General features: G+C 45.7%; 2 protein-coding genes and 1 non-coding gene across 3 annotated transcripts in view; 1 reads left to right on the top strand and 2 right to left on the bottom strand.

The window, feature by feature from the left end:
* Nucleotides 1-16,815, bottom strand: part of NOL9 (nucleolar protein 9) — a 43,568-nt gene that overhangs the window by 14,461 nt on the left and 12,292 nt on the right. The gene's annotated exons all lie outside the window — the stretch shown is intronic.
* Nucleotides 8,627-9,019, top strand: LOC105978853 (40S ribosomal protein S27-like). The gene has a single exon (XM_013005235.2). The coding sequence runs from the start codon at nucleotides 8,627-8,629 to the stop codon at nucleotides 8,963-8,965; it is 339 nt and encodes a 112-aa protein (XP_012860689.1). The 3' UTR covers nucleotides 8,966-9,019.
* On the bottom strand, nucleotides 12,735-12,940 carry LOC115872844. The gene has a single exon (XR_004048077.1). It is a non-coding gene; the product is annotated as a small nucleolar RNA SNORA73 family (small nucleolar RNA).

Raw genomic sequence — 16,815 nt, 5'->3', positions numbered from 1 at the left:
GAACACTAGAATTTAAATGCTTCCAGCAGGATTATTCATAATCGGCAAACAACCCAAATTACATCAGCTGATGCACGGATGAACAAAATGTGGTCTGTTATACCACAGAATGCAGTTCAGTCATGAAGTGTTCGTCACACGTGCTGCAAGGTCGGACCTTGCAACATCACTTGAAGTGGAAGAAGCCAGACACTGCGACGAGCAAGTACTGGATGATTCTACGTCAACAGGCAAATCCAGAGAAAGAGGGTCATTGCTTGGGGACTGTGCACAGCTGAAGGGTCAAGGGGAAATGACTGCTAACGGGTGTAGCCTATCTTTTTAGGGGTGCTGAATGTGTCCTAAAATCGAGTGTGTTGCTGATAGCTGTACAATTCTGTTAATACTGCACACTGTTTCGTAGCAAATTATAATGGCATATAAATTCTATCTCAATGAAGTTGTCATTTAAAGTGTGCTACGCCTTTAGACCCACTTTAAAGAAAAAGGATGGGGAAACACTTGTGGACGAGGCCCCTGGGGTGCTCCTCCGACCAGGCCAGGCCTGCCCCAGCTGGAGGGTGGACTGCTGCAGATGCGGCTGGGCTGAAGATGGCACCCAATCATTTCTTTGTCCTTAGGACCCACTTGAATTCGTTTGGGCTTTTGGTGTTTTCTCTTTTCGGCTGCGGTTTTTATTCTCTTTTGCTTTGTTGTTCTTGTTGGGGGGTTGTGGTGATGGTTGCTATTCTTTTTCCCTTCATGTTTATCTGTGTGTGGGTGTACCGGGGTGGGTGTATCTGTGGAGACAGTGGGGTGGAGGGTTCCTTGGGGGTGTGGAGGGGAGGCTGGGGAGGCAGGGAGCCATGGCGATGCATGCGGGCGTGAGGAGGATGTTCGGAACGGACTGTGGCGGTGACTGCACAGCTCTTCTTGATGTGATTGAACTGCCGAGTCGTGCGACGCGTGGGCTGTGTGCCAATAAAACTGTTGGGGGGTGGGGGGTGGAGCTGTTAAAAAAGATGGACCTGGCCATCCCACAGGTCAGACTATACTTTGTGGGTATGTTCACAGAAGTAAATGCAAGGAGCCATTCAGGCCGAGGGAGACCCAGGGCCACTTAAGGGCCACGTGAGCCACACAAGCAAGTATCAGAAGCCCCGAGGACGCCAGCATAATGCTGGTGGCATGCATCACCACGGGGTCAACCTCAATACATACCAGCCAGGTCACTTTGGAAAAGTTGGTATGAGGCATTACTATTTGAAGGGGAACCAGAACTTCCGCCAACTGTCAACTTCAATAAACTGTGGGCCTTGGTCAGGGAGCAGAGAAGGGTAAATGCTGCCCAAAACAAGGCTGGAGTTGCTCCCATCACTGATGTGGTGGAATGGCCGGGATACGGTAACGTTGTAGGGAAGCAGAAGTTCCCAAAGCAACCTGTCAGCATGAAGACCACATTCTTCAGCAGAACTAAGGACATGACTGAGAGTACTGAGGGGGCAGCCGTGTGTCCTGGTGGCTTGAAACTAAGCGGAGGTTTAATGAAACGTTAAATGCTTTTCCATTAATTGAAAAAAAAAAAGGACTTAATGAAAGGCCTAAGCAGGGTACTGAGTAGCCTGCTGTTTATCATATGAAAAGCAAGCCAGAAATTACCCAACTGTTCATTCATAAGGTGAGGGTTACCTAACGGAACAGCATAAAAAGACTTCACAAGTCTGTACGACTTGTCCATGTGAGGATGGAAGCAAACACTTGCAGAGATACCGGGGAATCAGGAGTGGAAGCACTGTGCAGGGACAGGCAGTCCTCGCTGTACTTGCATGCGCACGCACACAGACGCAGGGCTTTCCTGAGACAGTCAAGAGGCTATCTAGTACAGTGGTCCCCTTAGAAAGACTGAAGGAGACGAGGAGGGCCACTTCCCACCTGGATCATCTTCGTGGTGTTTACTTACTTATTTCAGGGAGGTGTAAGTGCTATTGTGATTTTAAAAAATACATTTTGAAGTCTGTATTTAACAAAGGTAACACTTTAAGCATCAATGCCATTTATAATCAGAATGGACTGAAAGACGAATGTTTGTGGGGTCCTAATGATACAGGACGTGTGTGTGTGTGTGTGTGTGTGTGTGTGTGTGTGTGTGTGTGTGTGAAAGATGCCATCCATTATTTGAAGTTGGATTTGTAAAAGGAGCCAAGCAGGCATTTTCTTGCCTTTTTGATATGAACTGACATACTTGTAGTGCCAGAGTAGCTGATAAGCAGCCCCTATCTGGAGAGGGATTCCAGGCAGTTAGAGACAGGGAACTGCAGTATCAGAAGTACGCGACCTCTGCTGAATCTTAGCTCTGATCAAAGTTGCGGCCCAACACTACAAAAACAAGCAAATTAAGAAGGTGTCATGTGCTCTAACGGAAGGGATCCTTCTACACGAAAAAAATTCTGAATGTGCTAAAGCGGTAAATCAGAACTGTACACTTGAGATGCAATGTTTCTGTATGAGGAAGTTTCTATTTGTCACATTTAAATTAGTAAAAAGCACCAAGTGGAATTTTAACACCGTACTTAACTCAGCCTATTCACGATCTTTTTCTATTACCACAGCTCCGCGCAGTCATTACTGCGTGGTTCACACTGTTTCACGCTGAGTCCTCCAAGTCTCCAGTGCGACACTTCGTCACGCATTGTTGACTCAGACCAGCCACATTTCAAGAGCCGGATGTCACCATGGGCAGTGACTGCTGTACCAGGCAGGGCGATGCCAGGGGCAGAAACCCATTTACAGGAAACGTAGAAGACAGAAGAACACGTTAAACATCACCAGAGATGCAAATCGGCTGTGGGGCCCTCTGCAGGACAAGTCAGACAATTTCTTCAACAAAGAAAGGTCAAGGAAAAGGAGGGGATGGTAGAGAATTAAAGAGTGTACTAAGGACTCTGAACCTCTTTGCCCCAACTCAAACAATACACGCAGACGCTGTGTGGCCAGACTGGAAGACGCAAAGTCTGGAGAAAGAAGAGGCCAAACAGACCAGCTGGTGACGAGAGGGAGGGATTCCACAAAGGCAGAGCCACCACCACCTTCTCCCAGTGCAAGTGCCCACGCCGGCTGTCCAGCGCTTCAGAACACAGGCAGTGCACCTCAAGTTCTGCACCTGTCTGTCCCAATAGGTGTGGATTAGAACAAAACGAAAAGTTGGCAGGCTTGCAAGGCTTCAAAGTGTGCCACCCATGCACGTGCTCTGAAATAAGCCTAAAGTAATGCTGCAGCACGATGAAAATCAATCAGGATACACAGCTCAGGAAGGGAAAGGATCTAGGCAGGCAAAACAGTGACTAGGTATTAGCTAGCCCAAGGTGGTGTTTCCAAAAGTGAGCAATACCGCCCCCTGGAGGTGCTGGAAGGATCCAGGGGAAGGTTGTAAAAGAAGATTACTGTACACCTATGCGTTATCCTGGATTGCAGGCTACAAAACGGAAGTTTCTCATTGCCTGGGGATGCGGACTCATTTTTTTTCCCCTTTGAAAAGGGGATGGGAGGAGCCATGGTGGTGTAGTGGTTGCATCGTGGCTGCTAACTGCAAGGTCTGCAGTTCAAAACCTCCAGCTGCTCCCCGGGGGAAAGACGAGGCTTTCTACTCCTGCAAAAAGTTACAGTTGTGGAAACACACAAGCGCCAGTCTGCCCTGACCAATAGGGTCACTATGATTTGGAACCGACTCACTGGCAGTGAGTGCTAAATAAAACAAAAGAAAGAAAGAAAGAAAGGGGGATGGAAAATTGGGGAACGTATGGTGTAAAAAAGCCCTGGTAGAAAACAAACAGGCTGAGCAAACGGGAAAACAGAAGTGACAGGAAAACAGACTTTGTCCATCGGTCTTATTCATGACTAAACCAAGCCCACACTGCCATCAAGTCAATTTCAATCAGAGGGACCCTAGAGGTCAGGGTAGCCCAGCTCCTGTGAGTTTCTGAGACTGTAACTCTTTCCAGAAGTTGAAAGCTTTGTCTTCCTCCCTCAGAGAGGCTGGTGGTTTCGAACTGCTGCCCTTGCGGGTAGCAATCCCATCACATAACCGCTCTGCCACCAGGGCTCCTTACTATAAAACAGAAGGTAAATGGATCAATGGGTAATGCATACACAAAATGGATACTTCCCAAGCAAATGTGACCAAGCATGTTGCAAAAAAGGTACTGAATAGGCCTTTTACCATAGTTGTCAAAAATATACAAAGAGTATTATTACGTACTATCTGGAATGACAGACTTAGATATATTTCCAGGGTACTATGGGGGCAGGGAGACTGTGACTCAGGGGACTTTCCTTCTCACAGTTTCTCTGAAAGTGGCACAGATATTAATTTAGCTGTCCTTTGAACAGTTCTGAGCCTTCCAGTAATGAAATACAATATAAATACAATTTCAAATATCCTCAACAAAGTTTGAGAAATGTGTGTGGGGGGGAATACCGGGGGGGGGGCAGTATCTGCAAATATTAATTATTTAGTGGTAGAAGACAATATGGAGAACAGAGAACATTTATTATCCCGAATGTTCAAATGGTCGTATTTATTTCAGAACTTTTAGTTGGCTAAATAATATGGGTTAGCCACCAGAAAACGAAAAATAGCATATGAAACTCATAGACCAGTGAAGGGAAAAAATAAGGACAATGAGAACTTAAGAAAAAGCACAAGGAAACATTTTTAAAAACCAGCACAAAGCCAGGGGTATAACCACACTTATTGGGGATCACAATAAAAGGAAAGAGATTATCCTATGCAGAGAATGTTGCACAAGTAGGGCGCGGAAAGGAAAAAAACAAACTCCAACTACAGGTTGTTTACAAGAAATCTCATAAGCAAAAAATGTCATCCCGTCACCCACCATCTGTCAACTCAATTCTGACTCACAGCGATCCTCCACACAGGGCAGATCTGCTCCATATGGGTCCCGAGGCCGTACATCTTTACTAGGACAGACAGCTTTGCCTTCCGCCCACAGAGCGGCCAGTTAGTTCGAACCACTGGCTTCTTCTGTTAGCACACTGCTCAACCCACTGTCACCGAAGGGTTTAAGTGTAGGGCTAGGACTTCCTAGTTACAATGCCAAATTGCATTTGGGCATTTAAATGTGCTCCCTCCCAAAACTTCACTAAAGGAGAGGATTTTATTTATAGAAATAAGCCTACAGGATGGAGCGTACAGGGAACCAGAACGCAGCTGGGTGACGAGGAGCTGACTCTGCGAGCCCGAAACTCCACACCCGAAGGCGGCAGCAGGAGTCTGAGGACCGACGGACCGACGGCCGGACAGCCACACGCTAGGAACCGAGCAGCTGACAGCAGAGCTAACAGATACGGTCGAGAATGTCTTCCCTCCCAAGAGGGAAAGGATGAAGACGAAAACAGCAGAGGCTCGGCCTAGGAGGGGTCCAAGCCATTTACACAGATCTTCAGCGACAGGAGGGGCAGCACCGCTCAGTACTGTGACTCCCTCCCAAAGCGCTCAGGAACTGAAGGGCGGAGAAGAGCTTTGCAGGGGAAACTTGACGGACACTACTTCATCCAGGTGACCACGGCCAATATCAATGTCAAGGGCAGTCTCAATGAGGCTGATAGTGTACACCCTTCATAGAGGATGAAAATGACACTCAACAGCTTAAACTTTCTTCCTCCAAGCCTGGAGGCCCGTTCTGATCATGAGAAAAACCGCAGATAAATTCTTGAGGCATATCTTACAAACACCGGACCCCTCAAATCAAATGCAAACGCTCACACCGGAAAGGTCCACACCGTGGCCAGTCTGAGAAACTGTTAAAAAAAAAACAAGAGGCATCTAAGGAGGCCTGAGTAGATGGGACCTGAGTAGATGGGATAAAAGAAACTATGTAAAACACTAAGACACCCCCATATACTGTGGACTTGAGTGAATAATAATGTATCAATCTTGATTCAGCACATGGACAGGGAGCTGACAGTTTCAGGAACAAGAAATATCACAGCTGACTTCAGCTGGATCTTGACTGAGAGCAGAACACCAGAAAGATATCTACTTGTATTTTATTGACTATGCAAAGGCATTCGATTGTGTGGGTCCAACTATGGGCAGTTTGAGGAGAATGAGGATTCACAGAACCTGTGTGTGGGCCAAGATGGCCATTGTTTGACCAGACCACGGGCTGAGATGTGGGCCAGGGTGTTCCCTCTCCCCAGATGTCTTCAATCTGTACGCTGAGCAAATCATCGGAGCAGCGAGAGGAAGGCTTCCTAACACAGAAGGGCAGCCCCTCCACAAGATGGACTGAACCAGCGGCTATCAAGAGGGCTTGAACATAACTGGTGAGGATGGCGCGGGACCAGGCAATGTTTGTTCGATTGCACTTAAGTTGGAACTGACAGGACAGCACCTAACGACAATCAATCAATATCAATTCATTAATTGTGATAAAGGTACCATACCAGCGTACGACGTTAATAAGGGAAACTGAGCGCGGAGTAAATAAGAACTCTGTACTATCTTCTTAACTTTAAATACAAATCCAGAACTGTTCTTAACAACTCACTGCACGCTCACCACCACTATACAGACAGATCCACCCCGAGGCATGCCCTGATTTCAGAGCACTGGAGACAGGATGAGCCCCAAGGGCCAGTCACACAGAAAGCATTCAAAACTTGAAGGACAAATATTTCCAAACCATAAATGTATATCCAACCAGTCTATAAAGAACTACAAGGGTAGCACTGACACATTTTCAAATGTGCAAAGTCTCAAAAGCTCAAACTCCAAAGAACAATTCTAGGAAAGTACTGAGGGATGCGCTGCACCAAAACCAGGGATTAAGTAACCAGGAGACCCCATGCTGGAGAGTTTACGGGAAGCCACAGGAGGTTGGTCCTGGCTTGACAGCAGGGCTCCAAGGCAACAAGCAGTCTAGACTGGAGCACTGCAACGGAAGGACAAGCAGCTAGGGGCTGCCATCCCCACACATTCAGTTGCTGCAGCACGGCTTTCCCATGCGCCAGCACAGCCGAGGTGTGCTCCAATAGAACAAGGGAGAACACCAGGAGAAAGGTGCAAGCCCTAAGCAGAAAGACAGACCTACGTAAATGGAGTCCAACCCGAGAGACAGAGAGATCGGGCTGACCTCACAGCTAAGTCTGACAGCTGTGCAGAAGGTCTAAAGAGCAACAAGCCCAGAGGTGTCTGGAGGCTTCCCAGAGGAAGACAAGAACCAGTAGATGACCTGATATGAGTGAGCCAATAAAAAATTGTATTGACTCTCAGAAGGTCAATACAATAGTGAGAACTAGCAATAGTTACAGGGGCGCGCACGTGCACACACACACACACACGAAAGATTCGCCTCCATGAAAAAGGAGACAAGTATCCAAAAATCTCACTGGCATCAAGTCAATCCCAACCCATAGTGACCCTACAGGAGAGTGCAGAATTGTCCCTGTAGGTTTCTGAAACCATGGCTCTTGAAGGCAGTAGAAAACCTTGCTATTCTCTCAAAAAGCAGTTGGTGGTTTCAAACTGCTGACCTTTCAATTAGCAGCCCAATGTGTGTAACCACTACACTACCAGGCTCCTCAGAGACCATCACAGTGTACTACAAGACCCAATTATGAACACATTCTGGAACAAAATTATAAAAAACAGTGATGTAACTGAAAATTGCAGTGTGCCTATAGGTGATGATGGTAGGGAGGAGGGGGACGACCCAGAGGGGCTCTCACCTGTCATGATAGTCAACAATGTCTGCAATACACCCGCATATAAAGACAGCAGCGTCCGCATAATATTTAAAAACAAAACAACTCTGAAATATATATGACAGAAGGTATCATTAAAAGAATTTAGACAGACTGCATACAGAAAAAGGGACTTGTGGAAGTGGGGAGAGGTAGGGAACTGATATATTTTGCTATAAAACCAAACTCACTGCCACGTCTAAAACTGTGATTGAAAAGCCCTACATATGTTCACGTACCTTGATGAAACTACAATTAAAGTAAAATGAAAACTAGGACTGAAATTCGTGACACCGTGTAAAAACAGCATGGGGCACTCCTGACCTCCCTGATGCCCCCAAGGAGGAGGAGAATCACACTGCACACCAGCCCCAGGCTGACTCCTGTGAGGTGGAGGTCAGGTAGGCCTCCACCTCCAGCCTCCCTCCCACAGCATTGTTTCTCTGCGGGGTTTCGCAATCCACTGCAACAGCCACCCAGAACTCACACCGTCCTTACCATTATGGGGTTAGCTCAGGAAGCGAACAGGTTACCATTTAGGGCCAGAGAGGCAGTAACCCTCTTCTTGCCTGTGCCCAGAACATGTCTCGGGGAGCGTGAACACACGAGCTTCTACTCCAGGAAGGAGTTGCAGTCTCGGAAACCCACAGGGGCAGGTCTACCCTGGCCTGCAGGGTCGCTGTGAGCTGGCATCGACTCCAGGGCTGTGGTGAGACGAGTCCTAACAAGAACACCTCTGCCTCCCAGTCACTGGTCCTTTGGGCTCTGTCCTGCTCAACAGAGGTTTAAAAGCTCCTTTTACAAACCAACCAGAATAGAAATGAGGAGAATATTGACGCCTGGTGAAAAACATAACCAATGTGAATGAACAGTATTTTCCAAAATGGTTAAATATGGACCCAATTTGCTTTGTAAACTTCCATTAAAAACACAAAACTGCTTTTCCGGCGCTGACGACCGCCCGGCCATCAGGCCTCTCGCAAAGGACCTCCTTCATCCCTCTCCCGAAGAGAAGAGGAAACACAAGAAGAAGCGCCTGGTGCAGAGCCCCGATTCCTACTTCGTGGACGTCAAATGCCCAGGCCGCTATAAAATCACCACGGTCTTCAGCCAGGCACAAACAGTCGTTTCGTGTGTTGGCTGCTCTACTGTCCTCTGTCAGCCTGCAGGAGGAAAAGCAAGGCTCACAGAAGGATGCTCCTTCAGACGGAAGCAGCACTAAAAGACCCTGAATGGAGATGAGTGGAAAGCCATTCTAATAAACCCATTTTGGATACAAAAAAAAACAAACAAACACAAAACTATACCTAAAATTAAATTCACTCATAAGCGGGGAAGAAAGATGGGCTGAGATTGGAGTATGTCCTCAGACCCTGAGATCCATGGGCATGGGGCCTCCTCAGTCCAGACAAGACAGCCGTGACCACTGAGAGAGGTGGCCAAGATGTTGCAGCGGAGCTGCAGTAACAGAGCCAGGCGTCCGAGCATGAAAGGCACCAGGTGGTTCCCCAGCGCAGGCAGTGAGCAAAGTGGAGTGTCTTCAGACAGAAGCTCATTTGTGGAGTGGGGTACTTCCAGGTACTTAATTGGGGAGTTAGTTTTGCTTGCACACAGAACTAGAATTGAGCACCTTTTGGCTTACTTATACTTATGGTAGAACGGCATGCCTTTTGGGAATTTATTGGCATCTTCAAAAGAGCTTTGTAATATTGCTTGAGTGGGGCAGAGACCAAAGGCCGTGTGGCTAAGTCAAAGACCAGAGGGAGGCCTGACTGTGGGCATGGATACAAAGAGGGCATACTGACCAACAGTGTCTTGAGCATTTTTTACTCAGAATTGTAACCTGTTAATGCTCCTAAGAAAGCTCCTAATTGTGAGTCTGGTCTGATTTTTTTTAAAAAGCAGCAGCTCCTTTAACATCGCTGGTAAATGCCCAAACAGCACACCACTCCACTTAAAGGAGCCTCGGCCAGGAGGTGTTCAGCTCCAGCTTCAGGGGTCTGCGAATCTAACTCCCTGGATCAAGTGTCTGTAGGGACCCCACTCCACAAACAAGCCTCCTGCCTGGAAGCACTCGCTTCGAAGCCACTCCTCTGCTCTCTGGGGTCATAGCTGTCTCCTGGATGGAGGTGTGCAAGCTCCACCCCTGGCCCTTTCCTTCATGGTAGGGAGAGTGGCATTCCTGCTTCAGTGACACCTCATTTTAAACCCAGAGGAGGACAAGATGCAGCAATGCCCACATTAGCGTATCATACACCCTATTTGCCTGGTCCTACCGTGTCATTTGGTAGGAGTTACAAAGACTATGTATGGCTTGAAGAGCCATAGTAAGTATTCACAGCACCACAGTCAATCGTGGACTTGGAAAATTATTTGCAAAACATCTGACCATGTTTGTATTCAAACTATGCAAAACACTCCTAAAACTCAACAAGAACACCCGATTACAATGTGCACTGAAGAGATGAACAGAAACCTTAACAAAGAAGGTATCAAACCAGATCAAACTCACTGCCATTGAGTCGACAAGGAATCTTAGCAACTCTATAGGACAGGGCAGAACGAAACTGTAACTCTTCATGGAGTAGAAAGCCCGGTCTTCCTCCCACAGAGCAATGGGTGGTTTCAAACTGCTGACCCTGTGGATTGCAGTCCAGTGCATAACCACTACGCCACCAGGGCTCTTAGAGAAGATATACAGATGGCACATATGCCTGTGAAAAATGTCATTTTGAGGCACCTTAGTGTCAGTCCCTGATGCACGTTGACCCAGTACACAGGAGAGAATCACTGTGAACCACAGGATTTTCATGGGCTGATTCTGTGCATATCATCCACCCAGCTCTTCTTCCAGGTTCCTCTTAGACTGGAAGCTCTGCTGAAACGTGTTCAGCATCACAACCAGCCTCCATGACAGATGGTGGCTTCACTTATAGCCACGGTAGGGACTCACGAACCGTGATAATTTATAAATTATTATTTTGTCTTGTTTTATACTGTCCGACGTCTCCCTTCACCCACTTTTCTATTGTCCGTCTCCCAGGGAGGGGATTATATGTAGATCCTTATGATTGGTTCCCCCTTTCTACCCCACCTTCCCCTTACCTTCCTGGTATCGATACTCTCATTATTGGTCCTCAGGGGTTTATCTGTTCTGGATTCCCTGTTTCCAGTTCCTATATGCACCAGTGTACATGCTCTGGTCTAGCTGGATTTGTAAGGTAGAATTGGGATCATGATAGTGAGGGGGGCGGGTACATTAAAGAACTAGAGATAAGTTGTATGTTTCATCATTGCTACCCTGCACCCTGACTGGCTCATCTTCTCCTCGTGGCCCTTCTGTAAGATGTCCAGTTGCCTACAGAAGGGTGCTGGGTCTCCATTCAACTCTGCACTCCCCTTCATTCACAATGACGATTTTTTGTTCTTTGATGCCTGATTCCATCGATACCTTGTCATCACACAGGATGGCGTGCTTCCTCCATGTGGGCTTTGTTGCTTCTCAGCTAGATAGCTGCTTGCTTATCTTCAAGCCTTTAAGACCCCAGACGCTGTAACTTTTGATGGCCGGGCACCATCAGCTTTCTTCACCACATCTGCTTACGCACCCACTTTGTGGAAGGCAAGATTTCTACCACTGACTTACCACTGCATCCTCACGTGTCCTTGCTGCTGGGTGCCACTGAGTAGATTCCGACGCACAGTAACCTGACAGGACAGGGGAGGTCTGTCCCCTATGGTCTCCAAGGTTGAACTTCACGGGAGTAGACAGACTCCCAGAGGTGGAGGTAGATTTGAAACACCAACTTTTGGGTTAGTTAAGCATTCAAGCCCCTGAGTCACTCGGGATTGCAAATCAAAACCACATAGGACACTTCTATACACTTCTGGTTGTTGTTAGGTGCCCAGAGTCGATTCTGACCCGTAGTGACCCAGTACACAACAGAATGGAACACTGCCTGGTGCTGGGTCCTCCTGTTCCTACGCTTGAGCCCAAATTGCAGTCACTGTTGTCAATCCATCTTGGTAAGGGCCTTGCTCTTTGCTGCTACCCCACCACTTTACCAAGCATGATGTCCTTCTCCAGGGATTGGTCGCTCCAGATAACAACTGTCTCCCCTCACTAACCTTGCCTCTAAGGAGCACTCTGGGTGTACTTCTTTTGGTAGTTCCTAGTACTTTAATTATTCTTCAGCAGCACCTTAATATAAATGCATAAATTCCTCTTAAGTCTTCCTTATGCAGCGTCTAACTTTGACATGCATATGCGGCAATGGAAAATAACGACTTAAGTAAGGCTCACCTTTGACTTCAAAGTAATATCCTTGCTTTTCAATACTCTAAAAGAGGTCTTGTGCAACAGACTGACCCACTGCAAATCAAATCGTCTTTTGATCTCTTGACTGACGCTTCTATGAACACTGCTCGTAGATCAAGGCAAGACAAAATCCTTGATAACTTCAACCTTTTCTGTTACGTATTGGTCCGGTTTTGAGGACTTTGGTCTATTTTACATTGAGTTGTAATCCATACGGAAGGCTGTAATCCTTGATCTTCATCAGCAAATGTTTCACATCCTCCTCATTTTCATCAAGTAAGATGTGTCTGGATATCACAGGCTGCTAATAATCCTTCCTGATGTCACATTCTTCTTCATGTAATCCAAGTTCTCTGAGGATTTGCTCACATAGATGGAATAAATGTGGTGAGCGGCTACAACCCTAACGCACACCTTTCCTGATTTTATTTTTGTTTTCCCATTAGTGAATGCACACACAGCTCTCCCCTCCATTTGAAAAACAAACCCAGATCCAAATCCACACCAGCCCGCTAGTCAACACAGATTCTTAAATACTCCCCATCTTTAGTGAAACTGTCTTCAACACCAAGCGTTTTCATGTTATTAATTTTTACTGCAAAAACACTAAAAGTAGAAAACCAGTCTAACTCATCATAGACCAGAACCTAGATTCAGGTGGAGTGTATTAGAGGGCTGTTTCCTGCATGGTTTGCCTCCTCGGTCACTGTCCACGGGACTCTGAGAAGCTGTAGGAATATGCAGGCGCAGACTCAAGGCCCGGCTTGATCTCCGACGCTGTGGAAAAGGACTGTACATCACCGGGCACTGAGCCCTGTGCTCCTCCATGCCACCGGGACAGAGCCCAGAGCGTGTGACCTCCAGGAGTATCCACATCGGGATTTCTTGCCTTTTTTTTTTTTTTTTACTGGGGGCTCATACAGCTCCTATCACAATCCATACATCCATGCAATGTGTCAGGCACATTTGTACATTTGTTGCAGTCATCATTTTCAAAACATTGTCTTTCTACTTGAGCCCTTGGTATTAGTTCGTTTTCCCTGCACCCCCATCCTCCCTCCCTCATGAACCCTTGATAATTACACACACACACACACATACACACACACACGCTTTTCTCATGTCTTACACTGACCACTATCTCCCTTCACTGGGATCTCCCGATTTTAAAGCATGCAAAATTCTCTTGTTCTGCTCACAAACGCCTCTTGACCCACATGCAGACTCCTCATGAGCAAGATCAAGTGTTCTGGAATTCCTATCCTTTTCAGGCTATCAATCCATCATTTGCGATGCTCTACAGAGTCGAATGCCTTGCCTCTTAAGATGCCTACACCTAATGTGATGGGTAAACCCAAACCACGGACCACACCAAAGCTGGCCAGGCTGTAGAGCAACAGGAACTGTCAGTCATTGCTCGTGGGAATGTAAACTGATTAGGTCACTTAAAAAGACAGGCTGGCAGTTTCTAACAAAACTAAACATAGGTTTGCTATATGATATAACAATTGTGCTCCCACTTATAATCTGATAAGGTAAAAATCTATGTCCACATAAAAGCATACATGAAATGTTCATAAAAGTTTATTCAAAAGTGCCCAAAACCAGATGCAACCAAACTCTAAAAACAAACTCACGGAGTCATTTACAACTCTTAGCAACCCTACAGGACAAAGCAGAACTGACCCTGTGGGTTTCCGAGGCTGAAAATCTTTATAGAGGAAGAAAGCCTCACCCTGCTGCCCTTGGAGAGTCTGATGGACTTGAACTGCTGACCTTGTAGTTAGCAGCCCAGCTAGTAACCCACTAGGCCAGTAGGACTCCTCAAGAGCTGCCAAGATGTCCTTAAATAAGTGAATGGGTAAGTACATGGTGGTTGTTTTCACACATAATGGAGCATCAGCCAACAGTGGGGGAAAGAGGTGATCAAGCCATGGAAGAACCTTAAGTGCCTATTTCACAGTGCAGGGCACCAGTCTGGACAAGTTACATACTGGATAATCCCATCTCGATGTCCCTGCATACGGCACAGAAGACACCCGCGGTTGTCAGGGGGGTTCTAGCAGTGGGCCGGAGTGAACAGGAACACAGGGGAGTTCTATATGACACGCTCATGGGGGACACAGGACGCTACACAGCTACACAACTCCAATTGTGACCCCAATGTAAACTCTGGCCTTCTGTTGATGGCATTTAGATTGGTTCATCACTGGAACAAAGGAACCACAGGTGGGCAAGGTGCTGGAAACGGTGCTGGGGGAAGGCGACATGGGATAAGGCCCTTTCTGAATCGTGGGTCTGTAAACCTAACCTAAACCTGCGCGGAAAAAAATAAAGCCCATTAAGAAACCTCACTAGGTAAATAATAAGCAAGAAGTGCCTATATTTTCAAAGTAGAACTCAAGGCCAAAAACAGGCATTAGATGGGAAAGTTTCTATTCATAAAAGGGTTGTACGAATCAATTAAAAAGGTTATGTAACCAGCCGTTGATTCTCTTTACCTGAATGTGTTTCTGCAAAAATTTAGAAAAAGCTGGCAAGAGTGAAGGCATGGTTTTCCCCCAGAGACTGTCTATATTTGTCATTGTCCTATTGAAATTTTCTATTTCTTCTTGGGTTACTTCAGGTAAAATGTATCTACCTAGGAATTTACTTATTACATATATGTTATCTAAATTACTGGCATAGTTTTCATAGTGTCCCTTCATAATCTTCATTATTCCGTTACGTGGTTAGCAATGTTGCTTGCTTTAGATCTTTTCTTTGAATCTTTCTTTTTTACTGTCAGGCCAAAGATTTTCCTTTTTCTTTTTAAAGAATCAATTCTTTTTGTTAGTTTTTTTTGGACTTAACAATCAATTCTACTGTTTCCTCTCCCCTCTATTCCCCCACCCCAGAAAGTCACGTTACAAGCCTGAAGTTTAAATCATTGAGGTCTCTGAAAGTGCCTACAGTTAATTTTTATGACAGGAGAGTTTAAAATTACTGTAATTAATGATATAAAAATCTATAACGTCCTAAAATAATTTTCTGGTTGTTTAAAAAAAAAAGTTATGTATTTTTATACTTCCAGTAGCAAAGAATTAAAATATATATAGTAACTGTTATTGCAAACAAGATGTTTATTAATTACAAAGAGGAAAACAGTAACTTTCAGTGAAGAGAACACTACTGGAGTTCATGGCACCCGTTGTAAGGCAAGTCAATATCCTGCAGCCTTCAGTCTGAAGGACTCCCACAGTATTCAAGCTAAAAATGTTCACTCCGTGTAGTCTGGGGAAATCCTGACACAAACACTACCTGTGATGTATCAGCTCCTCTTTTCCCTACCTCCCCCACCTTCCCCGCCTCGTGCACCCTTGATAAGTTATTGTTATTTTCATACCTTACACTGCCCGCTGTCTTCCTTCATCCGTGATTCTGTTGTTTGTCCCCCTAAGGGGGTGGAGTTTGGGGTGTTATATGTTGATCAATGCAATCAGTTTCCCCTTTCACCCCCCACCTTCCCCTTACCCTCATCGTTACTCCCGTTACTGTTCCTGAGGGGTTATCTGCTTGGATTCAAAGTGTTGAGGTCTCCTATCTGTATCAGTGTACATGCTCCGGTCTAGCCGGATTTGTAAGGTAAAACTGGGTCATGATGGGGAGGTGGGGGACAGACGGACAGGAAGTTCTGATGAACCCTGAAAGTACTGTGCCAAGAGATGTTAGTTACAAAGGGAAAAATAATGCATAATCTCACTTACAGGACATAGGCAACCCTACAGGAACCAGAGATTAATTCTAAGTGCTTACCAAAGGTAACCAGGGTAATAAGTATGAGGGAACAAGGGCATGTGGAGGTCATCTTCTGGGTGGTGGGATGCTTTGGAAACGATAACAAGATTAGAAAAGGATAATAAGAATAGCTGCACTTAAGAGAATGAAATAAGTGTTACAAAACTGGACATTTAGAAACTATTAACATGACATGTTCCATTTACTGTGTCTGTTTTAAGTGCTATTTTCACATGTATTTATTTTGTTAGTGTTCTTTAATGTGGTGCATTTTTACAATTTTTAAAAAATCAATGTAATCTGGACACCTGTTCACTACAACACTGTTCACAATAGCCAAGAGGTGGAAACGGCCTAAATATTCATCAAAAGACAATGGATAAGCAAAATGTGAAATGCACATGCAACAGAGTATTTCTCAGCCATACAGAGAAATGAATTCCTGATACATGCTAGAGCACAGCTGACGAATCTTGAGAACATTATGATTACACTGAGTGGAGTCAGTCAATTACAAAAGCACAAATATTGTATGACTGCTATAAAACAGGCAAGGACACGTGCAGACACAGTCTATCAGTGGTTACCAGGGGCTGAAGTGTGCGCTGTGAGCAAAACCGCAGCATGTTTGACTGAGTCAGCACTGTTTTCATCCTGGATTCTAGAATTTATCTTCCTGTACTTCCTACCCTTTATGTACTCACAGTGCCTTATGGCTTTTGTAGCCTGACATGTACTGTATAAATTACAGCCCATATACACATGCTTAGTAAAGTTAGAAGAAATCATCATGAGTATCACCTGAGAAAGTAAAATCATTTGAGTGTCCACCAAACAGCCATGTTGCTGGAAAGAGTCCATAGGCTAGCCTCCTGATAAAATTCCGCCTTCTCTGGGAGTGATTATTGACAGGGGTTCAACTGCCCTGCCAACCTTCGTGGGGAAGAGGAAAGGAAAGTCACTGTTTGGAGGGGACA

Source organism: Echinops telfairi, unplaced genomic scaffold (assembly GCF_000313985.2).
Source record: "Echinops telfairi isolate 266 unplaced genomic scaffold, ASM31398v2 ScPeMD7_7457;HRSCAF=8495, whole genome shotgun sequence".
Taxonomy (NCBI): Eukaryota; Metazoa; Chordata; class Mammalia; order Afrosoricida; family Tenrecidae; genus Echinops; species Echinops telfairi.
Note: the sequence above shows the minus strand (reverse complement) of the source record. Positions and strands in the feature narration are given on the sequence as shown.

Coding starts and splice junctions, on each gene's coding strand:
- LOC105978853 (XM_013005235.2), top strand. CDS start 8,627: ATGGTTAAATATGGACCCAATTTGCTTTGTAAACTTCCATTAAAAACA.